The 12,854-nt window shown below is 43.8% G+C and overlaps 1 protein-coding gene across 1 annotated transcript in view; it reads left to right on the plus strand.

The window, feature by feature from the left end:
* Positions 1 to 6,701, plus strand: part of Wnt5a (Wnt family member 5A) — a 13,743-nt gene extending 7,042 nt beyond the window's left edge. The window contains 2 exon segments of the mRNA XM_015494415.2: positions 1 to 181; positions 3,691 to 6,701. The exon segment at positions 1 to 181 is cut by the window's left edge and continues 23 nt beyond it. Of these exon segments, the coding sequence (XP_015349901.1) occupies positions 1 to 181; positions 3,691 to 4,149 (640 nt within the window). The 3' untranslated portion in view covers positions 4,150 to 6,701.
* The last annotated feature ends 6,153 nt before the right edge of the window (positions 6,702 to 12,854 follow it).

Raw genomic sequence — 12,854 nt, forward strand, 5'->3', positions numbered from 1 at the left:
GCGCCCCAAGGACCTGCCGCGAGACTGGCTGTGGGGCGGCTGCGGTGACAACATCGACTATGGCTACCGCTTCGCCAAGGAGTTCGTGGACGCGCGCGAGCGGGAGCGCATCCACGCCAAGGGCTCCTACGAGAGCGCGCGCATCCTCATGAACCTGCACAACAACGAGGCGGGCCGAAGGGTGAGTCTGCCCGCGCGTCCTGCCCCGCCACCAGGCCTGCTGTCCCCAGCCACAGTGGCTTCCGGTGCCTCTACCGCCTCCTGGCTGTTTCTGGCTCCGCATCTCTTTCTCTTTCCCGGTCTCATTCATCTTTCCTTGTGTCTCTCCGCCTCTCTCCTGTCCTCCTGTCACCACCCATCTCTTCCCTTCACGTCATCCGTCTCTGGAGAGGGGTGCACACCCCTGAGAGGGATCCTAGGGGTGAATCATCCCACCTGCCCATCCCAGCCAGCTGCTGGACGAGCTAGATCTCCCCTTCCTTGTTAGCCAGTCCCCGGAGCAATTTTAAAAATAAAAATGTTAATAATTTTCTCCCTCCTCCTTGGATCATGTTTGTGGTTGGATTGCAATTTGGAGAGAGAATTTGTGTTTATCCTCAGTAGATGCCCCACTGAGAAAGGCCTCACCCCAGCTCTGAGGCCTTCTCTTTCTTTTCCTTTCCTTCTCCCTGCCCTCCTTATGTCATTAGATAGCAAGCCCGATGGGTTGAGGGTTTTTAAAAAGGGCTTTTCTAGGAAAAACGACAGCATTTTTAGCAGCATGGAATTTTATAGGGCTGACCATCGGGCCAATCACAGGGTGGCTGTGGAGAGGAGGGGAGCAGCAGCAGTGCCCAGTGAGACTGGTCTTGCAGCCCTCTTGAATCCCCTGGACCCCACTCTCTCCTTCTCCTGGTGGGGATATGAAAAGCTACTCCACAATAGTTAAAAAGACCCTTTTTTTCCTGCGGTTAAACACATGGCACTTTATGGCTGCTTTAAAATGAAGGGGTGAAAACTTTTCTTAACTTTGGCAGCAGTGAAAACCAGGGCCATTATTTTTTTTTTTTTTTTCACAGAACCCAAGGTAGGTGCCAGGAACTTTCTGGTCAGAGATTTCACTCTTCTGTATTTTGGGGTGAGGAAAAAGAGAGATAATCACAGAGTAGATCATACAGGACTGGAAGGAGCCTCAGAACCCTCTGGCCCACACCCTCATTTCAAAGATCGGGAAACTGAGGCCAAGAGAACCACTTCAGGACCGTGGAAGAAAATTAACGGATCGAAATCTAAGTCTAGGTTCATTTGTATTAAACTCTTGCATCACAGGTTAGGGGTGAAGGGCCAGAGCTTTTGGAATTAGAGAACTGTAGGTTTCATTCCAGTTCAGTCTGTTCCTTTTGGTTTCTGAGCCTCCGTTCCCTTACCTCCACATCTGTCAATGGCCATGACAGTGACTCTCACTTGGGGTTGTTGTAAGGACTAAACAAGATCATGTGGTAGGTTGAACCATATGACATTGGCAATCCGTGGCCATTTTTGACTGACAAAATGATAATTTCTTTTGATTCAATCTAAGGTTTTAGTTTTAGTGTCAGCCAGTAGTAAGTGCTTGATAAATGATCACTTAATTATTAAATGTTATGGAGTAAAGGATGTGGAGAAGTCAAAGATTGCATAGATAAATCCAGCTAACTTATCTTCTTCTCAAATATTAAACATTTGGGGGTGTCAGGAAAAGATAAAATTCTGCCAATTTTTGCCTGTGGTTGCCTTCAGGACTCAAATAATCACTCCAGTTGAAATGTAGTCTCCTCCCCGGCCTCCTTTGCCATAGAGCCTGAACTATTCATTGACATGGTTGGGTTCAGCCCTGTTCTTTCTGAAAGCCCATGACCTGGCACCTATCCTTATCAGGGACACCTCACTCTACTCTGTGTCTCTGACCATTAGCACCTCCAGGAGAGAGGTGTGGCTGACTGTGCACCCATATTCCATGCTCTCAGCCATCTTTAGAACATTCTTAAAATTCCCCCCACCCCACCCCCTGCCCTGGAGAAATCATCAGGGGCTTGACAACCAAGGAGAGAGGGTTGGGGGATTTATAGATGACAAGAGGGGACTTTAGGAGATTTTGAAAGGTACCTTTCATATTTTAATTTCACTCAATGTCCACATTTTTAATAGTGGGTTTTATTGGGGGCATATTCTATCATTGGGGCAGTAAGCTGAGTTTAGATCCTGGTGGGTGAGGTTACATAGAAGACAGCTTTTCTCCAGGATGGTGGGGGTAAGGGTGGGAAGTTGGGCACTATGCCAGGAAGTCATATTAGAATTTCCTCAGGGCATTAGCTTTTTATTTTCCTCAAAGGGGAGCAAAGGTTAAATATGTTTGCAAAACCTTCCTCTGACTAGCTGAGTGCCTGAAAGTCTTTATGCCGAGAGTACACTTTGGCCCCTTTTAAAAGAAAGCCCCTTATGAATCCCTGGGGGAGGAAGGTAGCTGTCGGGTAGAAGCGGCCTCCAGGTTCCTGACTGGCCCTCACCAGCAAACCCACGCCATGTAGATTTTGCAAGGTCGCTGGCACAAGGAACTGTGGGCAGTAGGGACTATAAATAGGCAACCACCACCTCCCAGACTGCTGGGCACAGTGCTGTGGGGCCAGACCCATGGGCACTGCTACTGGGAGGCCAGAGATGACTGGGCAAGGGCCCAGACGCCATGCCCCCATCACCCTGGAGCAAGACCAGATGTACTCTGTCTGGCGTGCCGAACACTTTCTGTGCCTTCCCTCATTTTATCCTTTTAACAGTGTTGAGAGATTGGTACCTCACAGTCTCCTAGATGGAGGGAAAATGATGCTTAGCAAGGTGCAGCCAGTTGCCTAAGTTCAAGGGCAGAGTCAGGAACAGAATCCGTGTCTACCTGGCTCCAGGGTGGGTGCTTTTGGCCTGTGGGGTAGTGGGCAGGTTAGAGACTATGCTGAAAGCAAGAATGGAGACACCTGAAATCTAGGCCCAGTCTCCCCACATTCTGTCTATATGGCCTGTGCAGGTCACGTACTGTCTCTGTGTCACTCTGTTGTCATCTAACCCAGATCGAATGAGATCAAGAGTACAAGGGCTCCTGTGGCAGTGCCTGGCACACAGTAGTGATAGTAGGATTGTATAAAGGTTCAAACCCCAATCCCAGTGGGGATGGACTCCTTCTAAATTTAAGACTCCCCAACTGGGTGACCATGGGCAAGTCCCTTAACATGAGCTCAGAGTCCAAATTCCTGGGTTCAAATCCTACTCCTCCACTTCCAAGTGGCTGGAGGAACTCATCTCTCTGGTTCTCACTTTCCTTCTCTGAAATGGGGTGATAAGAGCATGTGCCCTGTGGGATGGCAGTCGGGATTCATTCAGGGAATGCAGACAAGGGATTGTGAAGTCACTGAGATGCATGTTCACATGTACTGGGTTTCCCTAAAAAGAAGCAAATGGAATTATCCACCCCCGTTACCCATTCAAAAACTTTGCCATCATTAAAAACTTTGTTTTTAAAGAAGGCAACACAAGCCTTCTGGTAGTGGAGAAAGAAGAAGTAACACAGCCCCTAATTGAAACCAGCTCCACTAGAAGGTGAAGAGCTTTGTTAATACAACCCACACCCACGTCTTGGGGTCCTCCATGAATTCGCACACTAACTCCCATCCCTGTTGCTCCTAGACGGTGTACAACTTGGCCGATGTGGCCTGTAAGTGCCACGGAGTGTCTGGCTCATGTAGCCTCAAGACGTGCTGGCTGCAATTGGCGGACTTCCGCAAGGTGGGTGACGCCCTGAAGGAGAAGTATGACAGCGCCGCGGCCATGCGGCTCAACAGCAGAGGCAAGTTGGTTCAGGTCAACAGCCGCTTCAATTCACCCACCACGCAGGACCTGGTCTACATCGACCCCAGCCCCGACTACTGCGTGCGCAACGAGAGCACTGGCTCCCTGGGCACGCAGGGCCGTCTCTGCAACAAGACATCGGAGGGCATGGACGGCTGCGAGCTCATGTGCTGTGGCCGTGGCTACGACCAGTTCAAGACCGTGCAGACCGAGCGCTGCCACTGCAAGTTCCACTGGTGCTGCTACGTCAAGTGCAAGAAGTGCACGGAGATCGTGGACCAGTTTGTGTGCAAATAGTGGGCGCCTGCCCGTCACCCAGCCCCACTCCCAGGACCCACTTATTTATAGAAAGTACAGTGATTCTGGTTCTTTTTTTTTTTTTTTTTTTTTTTTTAAAAAATATTTTTTATTTTTTCCCCAAGAATTGCAAGCAGAACCATATTTTTTTTCTGTTACCATCTAAGAACTCTGTGGTTTATTATTAATATTATAATTATTATTTGGCAATAGTGGGGGGTGGGAACCAAGAAAAAAATATTTATTTTGTGGATCTTTGAAAAGGTAATACAAGACTTTGCTAATATAGAATGAGGGGATTACAACACACACCCAACTTAGCTGCTTAGGTAGTGTGCATCCAGAAAGTAAATACATTTTTTTCTTCTCAACTCCGGAGTCATATGGGATGGGTTAGGATCAGTTGGAAGAGGATGGTGCAGGTCTGCTTGAGATTCAGCCTCTGTGACCAAAATGAGTTGTAAATGCTCTGGTGCAAAATAAAAGGTCTTGTAACAAAAAAAGAGAGAAAATGAGATACTGCCCCCTCCTGCCACTTCCCAGGGGCTGCCAGCCTGCTTTTATATTTCCAAAATTATCATGTTAAATATAAGAGCAAGAATCTTGATCTTCAAAGAAAAAAAGGTATATCATATATCTCATTCTTCTCACATATTCCATGTACAGATGGTCTTATTCTAATAGCTGGTGCAACTTGGGTAGCAGAGAGGAAAGTCCCCAGAAATTAAAAAAAAATTGCAATGGAGGCCATGATTGGAAGGTGTTCTCCCCAAATGATTCTGGCTATTATTTTGATCCAAATGATTTTGCATAATATTTTGTTTGGGGAAGGAGCATTAGCTTGACTATAAGGAAAAAAATATCTTGTGATTTTCTTAGGGATACTTGGTTCATAAAGGTTAGTAATGAAAATAATGCATGAATTCCATCCACAGATCCTCAGGCCAAACAGCAAGCTGATTGCATAGAGTTCCACACTGCACCAGAACAGAAAACCTATTTGAGGGGGGGAAAAAAAATGTGAAATCCACCTTCCACTTGACCCCAAGCCCTTTCTGGTCTCTCTCTGTGCCGTGATGTGATGCTGGCCACGCTTCCAAACGGCAGCTCCGCTGGGTCCCCTTTGATTATAAGACAGGAAATGAAATATGAGGAGTTCCACTTGGAAAACAGTGCGCTACTTAGGGATTTTTTTTTTCTAAAACTTTTATTTTGAAGTGCAGTAACTTCGTATGTTTCAATGACATTACTCGGCTAACAGAGTCCACAGAGATGTCCCAGTGATTTGCTGTTATAATCCTGTGCTGAGACTATCCACCCGTGCTTTTCCTATTTTACTGCAGGTGTACCCCAAAACTGTTCCTAATATACTTGAACAGTTGCATTTATAAGGCGGGGGATGTGGTTTAATGGTGCCTGATATCTCAAGTCTTTTGTACATAACATATATATATATATATATACATATATAAATATAAATATAATTATATCTTGGTGCAGCCAGTGATCTAGATTTACTGTTTACTCGGGGCTTATTTTTCTGTCTGGAGCATTGTCGTCCTTCACTGCAATTTATCCAGTTGGGATTTTTCCAAAAGTTTTTTTTTTTTTTTGAGTCTTGAGCTTGGCCTGTGGCCCTTGCCGAGCACCAGGAAGCAAGCTGGTTTCTGAGGAAGCTTGACAGTCTGACTGGCTGCAGTGCATGTTGATTTGGAGATTGTTTTCCTCTTTCCTGTCCAACTTCTTTTCTCCTGCCTCCTTTTCTTTGTAGACTGTGTGGAGAGGGCATTATTTGTTCAGTGCAGGTATGGATGGTAAGAGGTACAGCCCAGAAACATTGTCATCCTTTCTCAGTGTGTTTAGCTCATTCTGCAGAGTGGAAACTGGTACCTGTCAGACTTGATGGCACTTATTTGAATCCCTAAGGAAAACCCAGTCCACTATATAGATAGCTAGTTTTTTTTTTTTAAACCAGGACACCTCTTTTCCCAAAGTGCCATCAAGTGTGTCCCTATCTCAGACTCACGTGGTTTTCAAGGTTTGGGACGATGCACATCGCCCATACCCTTTGTAGGCTTGATGGCCTGCACATCACCTCAGCCAGCTATGGCTCTTAATTTATTGCACAAGGATATTCACTTCCCCTTAGTTGCAGTGAATTGAAAGAAAAGATCTTGAAATTAAAAAAAGCACTAATGAGTTTAAAATGTCACTTTTTTGGTTTTTATTCTTCAAAAACCATGAAGTACTTTTTTTTTTATTTGCTAAATCAGATTGTGTTCCTTTTTAGTGATTCATGTTTATGAACAGAGTTGAGTTTAACGATCCTAGCTTTTAAAAGAAACTATTTAATGTAAGATATTCTACAGTGTCACTCAGATATTATGTATATCTTCTATGGCCTTTATTTTGTACTTTTAATGTACATATTTCCGTCTTGTGTGATTTGTATATTTCACTGGTTTAAAAAAACAAACAAACAAACATTGAAAGGCTTATGCCAATGGAAGATAGAATAAATAAAATATTACTTGTATATTGGTAAGTGGTTTCAGTTGTCCTTCAGATAATTCATGAGGAGGTTTTTGGAGAAGGGCATGAGGGATAGCTTAGGATGACTACATGTTAAAATAACGGAAGAGGAGAGAGGGGTTTTTTTTTTTTTTTTTTTTTTTTACCAAAACCAAACTATTTGGAAGCTTCAAAAGATTTCTATATGTAACAGAACAAAAGGGGAATTCTCTTTTCCTATATGTGTTCCTCAAAAAAAAAAAAAAAGCAAGCAGATGGCTTAAAGCTGGTTATAGGATTGCTCACATTCTTTTAGCATGATGCATATAACTTAATTGTTTTAGAGCGTGTTGCTGTTGTAACATCCCAGAGAAGAACCAAAAAGGCACATGCTTTTATCCATGACCAGATTTTTAGTAAAAAAAAAAAAAAAGATAGCTTTATGTTTACCACTGCAACTATTGCACCTTTATGTTAGAGCGTGAGGTGGAGCAGGTGTGATATCTCTATGCCCCTTTGAAAACAGTTTTTATGAAAAGAAAGCCTCAGTCTGCAATTAGAACACGTTTTTGTGCTTTATGGAAATTACACCTAATTCTGGCCAGTCCCGCACAGATTGATACTTAGCCCTTTGCATCTTTTTGTTCTTTTTTTCTTTCTTTCTGGATAACCTTGTAATATATTGAAACCTTTTATGGACGCCAAGAATACATTACTCCACAAAAAAACAGTAGGCCAACATATAGAGTGTTTAAAATAGCATTTCTGGGCAAATTCAAACGCTTGTGGTTCTAGGACTCACATCTGTTTCAGTTTTTCCTCAGTTGTATATTGACCAGTGTTCTTTATTGCAAAAACATATACTGGATGTAGCAGCGTCAGCATATTTTTTTTCCTTCTCATCCTGGAGAGCATTCAAGATCTTCCCAATACAGGAAAATTAACAAAAAATTTATATACAGGCAGCAGCAAACAGGGCCGTGTTCAAAATGATCATTATGGCCTTAAGTAAAAGCAAGATTTTTGTGTCTTAGTCCAGCGTCTCTGTTCAGTTTTTTTGAGGTGCTGGCCTCCTGAGGTCAGTAGCCTCTCCAAAATCTTTCTCAGATGATTTTGCCAATACCAGTTTTCAATTTGTGTTTACAAAACATTATTCAAACTACTGGTGTCCCCAGATATGACGTGATAGAAGGACACTGAGTTCTCCAGAAAAGACTGGTAGTAGCTGACTCCTGTAGATCATTAGCAAAACCAGTCCCCAAAGATGGAGTGGCCCATAATATAAATATATAGAGAGATAGATAGAAAAGTTGCTTATAACTTGAAACATATATTTAATAGAAATAAGCACCAAGGCACAGAACTAAATAGTGCATTATTGCTGTAAAAAGTATACTTTAAAATATTTATTTTTTTAAAATAAGTGTTTTCTAGTCTCCTCTCTATGGAATGGTAAACACAAGATGCTGTGTTTTGAACGATAATGAAATAAATTGTTTATTTAGGAAACAGAGACATAGGAATGAAAACTTAGATGTCTTCAAACTTACCTGTTGACACAAATTTTTACGCTTCAATCAGATGACTGGATAATGTTTTATTTTAGAAAAACATCAGCAAAAAATTGATGTTGAGAAATTAAAGGTTAGGTTGAGTTTTTTTTTTTTAATGTATCAATTTGAATCTAGAAGATTGAATTAAAATGCTGTCTTAGGATTTCCAAAGCAAAAGGAATGAAGAAAAATTGCATCTGAGACCATTTTTATATACAGTGTACCATTTGCTGGGTTAGAAATGAGATAAAGATTATTTATTTTTGTTCATATCTTGTACTTTTCTATTAAAATCATTTTATGAAATCCAGCGTAGTCACGTGTGTGTGTTTAGCTGACAGAGGTGCCCATTGAAGTTTGATGGGGGCCCCGGGTTATGGCTTAGGGCGTCTAGAACAAAACACTACCATTTCAGGCATGTACACAATATTATGTTTGAATCTCAAGGTTTCATTTTGTACTTTAATACTCTTATTTTCTTTTCCTGTTGCTAATTTTTCTATTTCTTGTTTGCTCTGTGGCTGCTGCTAATATGTACACGTTGTAGTGGGAGGTTATTCTTCAATGTAGTCTTTTAGCACAGAGAGATGGGTTTTGCCATGCAATGCTAAGGCAAGAAAAGAAAGATAGAAGGATTTGAGGAAAGAAAGAAAACTGTCTGAGATATTTTGCTTGTTGTCTCTTTCATGTTGCAATGGTTGCCAGTGAGGGTCTTAGAGCAGAGTTCCTTAGGCTTGGCACTTTTAACATATTAGGCCAGATCATTCTTTGTTGCGGGCACTTGTCCCATGCAGTGTTTAGCAGTGTGCTTGACCTCTCTACCCACTAGATGCTAATGACATCGTTCCATCTGAGAAAACCAAAAATGCCTCCAGACATTGCCAAATGTGCCCTGGGTAGCAAAATCACCCCACTTGAAAAAAAAAAAACAAAACAAAACACAATTTTAGATGGAGAAACTTAGGTTCAGACCACTTGAGGTATCCAGGCTGACTACAGTGGTGACTTATGCTTGTCTAGGTTGACTTATGAGTGGGAGAAGGCCCTTTTGAATTTCACTGTGAAGAGTTTGCAGATCCAGCATGGTGTCCAGGACCGGTTTAGTAGTTAGGGACACAGGTTTTGGAGCTAGATAGCTTAGGCTCAGATTCTAGTGCTGCTACTTGCTTGGAAAGTTGCACAATCTCTCTATGCCTCTGAATCCTTTGTCTTTAAAATGGGAGAGGGTATGACTATTTACCTGTTCAGATTGTCGTGAAGATAAAACGGGTGTTTCCAGTAGGTTCTACTATGAGGTAAGAGCTCAATAAAATTTTAGTGAAGAGGAGAAGGAAGGAAAGACACAAGAAAAACCCTGTGGTTCCTGGGGCTGCTGGTTTTAACACCCCTAACCCAGGCTCCGTGCTGGGGAGGCACCCTTCATGTTTGGGGAGGCTGCAAACTTGTGTCCTGCTGTCTACATCACATGTCCAATGCTTCCAGAAGGGTTTTGTTTGACAGGCATAGTATTAAAAAAAAAAAAGACTTAAATTACTTGCCAACATTTCCACAATGGGTATTTTCACATTCAAATGTGGGTTTCCGGCTTGGAAAATGAAAAGAGCTGGCTACCTGGATACATCTGTTGTGGGTCCCAAGGAGCGACAGCCAGCTGCATCCAAACAGCAACTGGTCCTTTTTAGACAGGGCCAGGCAGGCCCAACTAGCCAGTCATCATGTCACTAACTGGCTTCGGCAGGCTTTTGTGGTTGTGATGGTCTCTGACAGTGTCTTTCCTTTCAGTCGGGGTTTCTTAACCACAGCACCGTTGACATTCGGGGCTGGACAAGTCTCTGGACAGGGGGCTTTCTTGTGCATTGTAAGCTGTTTTGCTACATCCCTGGCCTCTACACACTAGATGACAATAGCATCCTCTTATTTGCGACAACCTAGAATGTCTCCAGCCATGGCTGAATGTCCTCTGGAGCGCAAAATCACCCTGGGGGTGAAGACCACTGGTCTCAACCAAAAAGGTGTGCATTTATATGCTAGCCAAGGAGTTTAAAACAGAAATGAACAAAAACAGATTCATCTTTCAGTGCAGAGAAATACCCATCACGGCTCAGTGAGTACTCAACAAGTGTATGAAAGCCACGTCCCTCCCCTGGTTTCCCTCCACCCCTCACCTGCAGTGTCCCCTCCACCAGGTTCTTGAATCTTTCTGATCTGAGCATCCTCCACTGAAGCATGGGGACCAAAGCAACCACCCCACCTGGGTTGACATTTAAATAACATGACATAATCTACAGAAGACTCACAGTAGTATCGACTTCATAAAAGGTGGAATTAGTTTTTTAAAACGATCCATCATCAGCTAAATTTCCTAGCCAGCCTGCCCCTGCGCAACTGAACGTGAGCTCTGTTCTCCAGTACTTGACACCGAGCTGCAGTTTCTAGAGAGCATTCCATTGCTCTCAGACCCTGGGAGATGCTCAGCAGGAAGTGTTTCATGGCCAGACAAGTTGGGGAAATGGTGAATGATGGATCATTGCCCTGCTGAGAGATGTATGATGTTCATTAGCATATTGGCAGCACTATAATCAAAGAACGGCAGGAAGGAAATGTGCCATTGAACTCCCACTTGGTAGGACGCTCCTCACTTCCCCTCTCTGAGCACTTGCTACCGTCCCCCAGGCTGGCGGCTGGGAGGTGCTGGTGCAGAGCACCCCTTTCCTTGGCAGGTTCTGTGGGCATGTGTTTCCTTGATGTCAAGAGCTGTCTGACTTGCTTGATGCTTGTGACCACAGAGGGAGGGGGTGCTACCTGGGAACGCTGTCTGGAGAGCTGGGATCTGTCTGTCCTCCTTATGGACACATGGCTACCTTGGGGGTGGCTAATCCACTTCACAGCCTGGGTGAGGAGATAGTGTTTTAGTCAGCTTTTTCACGATGGTGAGCAAAAGATTCGACGAGAACCATTTTAGAGGAGGAAAAATCTTACTGGGGACTTTCGATTTTAGAGGTCTCAGTCCATAGACAGCTGGCTCTATTGCTCAGAGCCTGAGGTGAGGCAGGACATCGTGGTGGAAGGGTGTGGTGGAGGAAAGCAGATCAGGACATGGCACCAGAAAGCAGAGAGAGCTCTGCTCACCAGGGACAAAATATAAACCCCAAAGTCACACCCCCCAGTGACCTGCCTCCTCCAGCCACACCCTACCTGTCTGGGTACTGCCCAGTTCATCCATTCAGGTGGATTAATGCACTGATTAGATTAAGGCTCTCATAACCCAATCATTTCACCCCTAAAATTTCTTTCATTGTATCACATATGAGTTTTGGGGGGATGCCTCATATCCAAACCATAAAGAGATGGAGAAGCTAGTTCTCTGGGAGGCAGAAAGGAGAGTCCTAAAACTTGTACCAAGAGGTTGGGGAGGGAAAGACAGACCACAAAAACAGAATGAGGATAGAAAGAGGGGAAAGGGGAAAGATGTCAAATATGGAGGAGGCAGATGAAGGGAAGAGCGATCCAGCTGTCCTTGACCATTGTCTTCAAACAAATCTCATTTCTAATAACTTAAAAAATAAAAGCACTGGAAGAACGTAATATTTGACAAGCATTTCCTCCTGTCTGGCAAGTGTTAAGGGTTTTATCTTTCATCTCCCTTAAGTTAGATTCCCAAGAATCTCTGACCCTTAATTGATAGCTGAAGGAATGGGAGTTTGGAGAGCTTTGGTCTGACCCTGACTTGTCCACCAAATATTCATGTTATCCCTCTATAGATGTGGGTTTGTCACAGGAAAATGGTAGCCTGACCAGAGACTGCATTTCCTGGCTCCTGGCAATCCAATGTGGCTGGACATGGGTCACCAGTGGAAGATGCATGTCAGCTTTGGAGCCCAGGTTTTTGAGAAGCCACTATAAATTCTCTACTATGTCTTTTGCTTCCACCAGTTTGAAGTTCTAGGGGTTGATGGAGCCACAATCCTGGAGAGACCCGAATTCTTAACTCACTACAGGGAGAAGAGCCAAGGACCCATCAGGAACTCTCTCCTTATCCCAGGGTGTGGCTGTATTATAACTTCTACTGTAAGTCAGTAAGATTTTGGAATCTGAGATAATCATTAGTAATTCCAACACATTGCTTCTCCTGGTACTTCCTGAGGCTGTTAAGGAGTCCCCAAACTCCATGGGGGTCTCCTACCCATGGATTCACTCCTGTGGGATGCCAGCCCCTGAGAAGCATGCCATTGCATTCAGTCTCATCCCCTGGGGAAGCTGGACATGTTCCAACTGGTACAAAATAATCAGCCAGAATTCTCCTCCTCCATCAACCTGGGAACCTCCTAGCCACTTAGGAAAATGGGGTTCATTCTGTCAAGGTGGATGGATCCTCCTTCGCCTAGACTATGACATAATTCACGTGTGATTTGGGCACCTCTCTTTCCCTCTTTGAGCTTCTGATTTCCTTTTGGTTGTCATTACTTTTCCTTCTAAAGACTTCTCCAATTCTTCTCAATTCATCCTTTACATAGTAGGAGGACATATTTAATTAATACCTACTGTGTGCTGCGCACTGATTTAGGGGATGGAGTTACAGAGGTGAGCAAAAAAAACCCCACACCTGCCCTCCCAGAGCACACATTTCAATGTTACCATGAC

Source organism: Marmota marmota, unplaced genomic scaffold (assembly GCF_001458135.2).
Source record: "Marmota marmota marmota unplaced genomic scaffold, marMar, whole genome shotgun sequence".
In the NCBI taxonomy this organism is placed as follows: domain Eukaryota; kingdom Metazoa; phylum Chordata; class Mammalia; order Rodentia; family Sciuridae; genus Marmota; species Marmota marmota.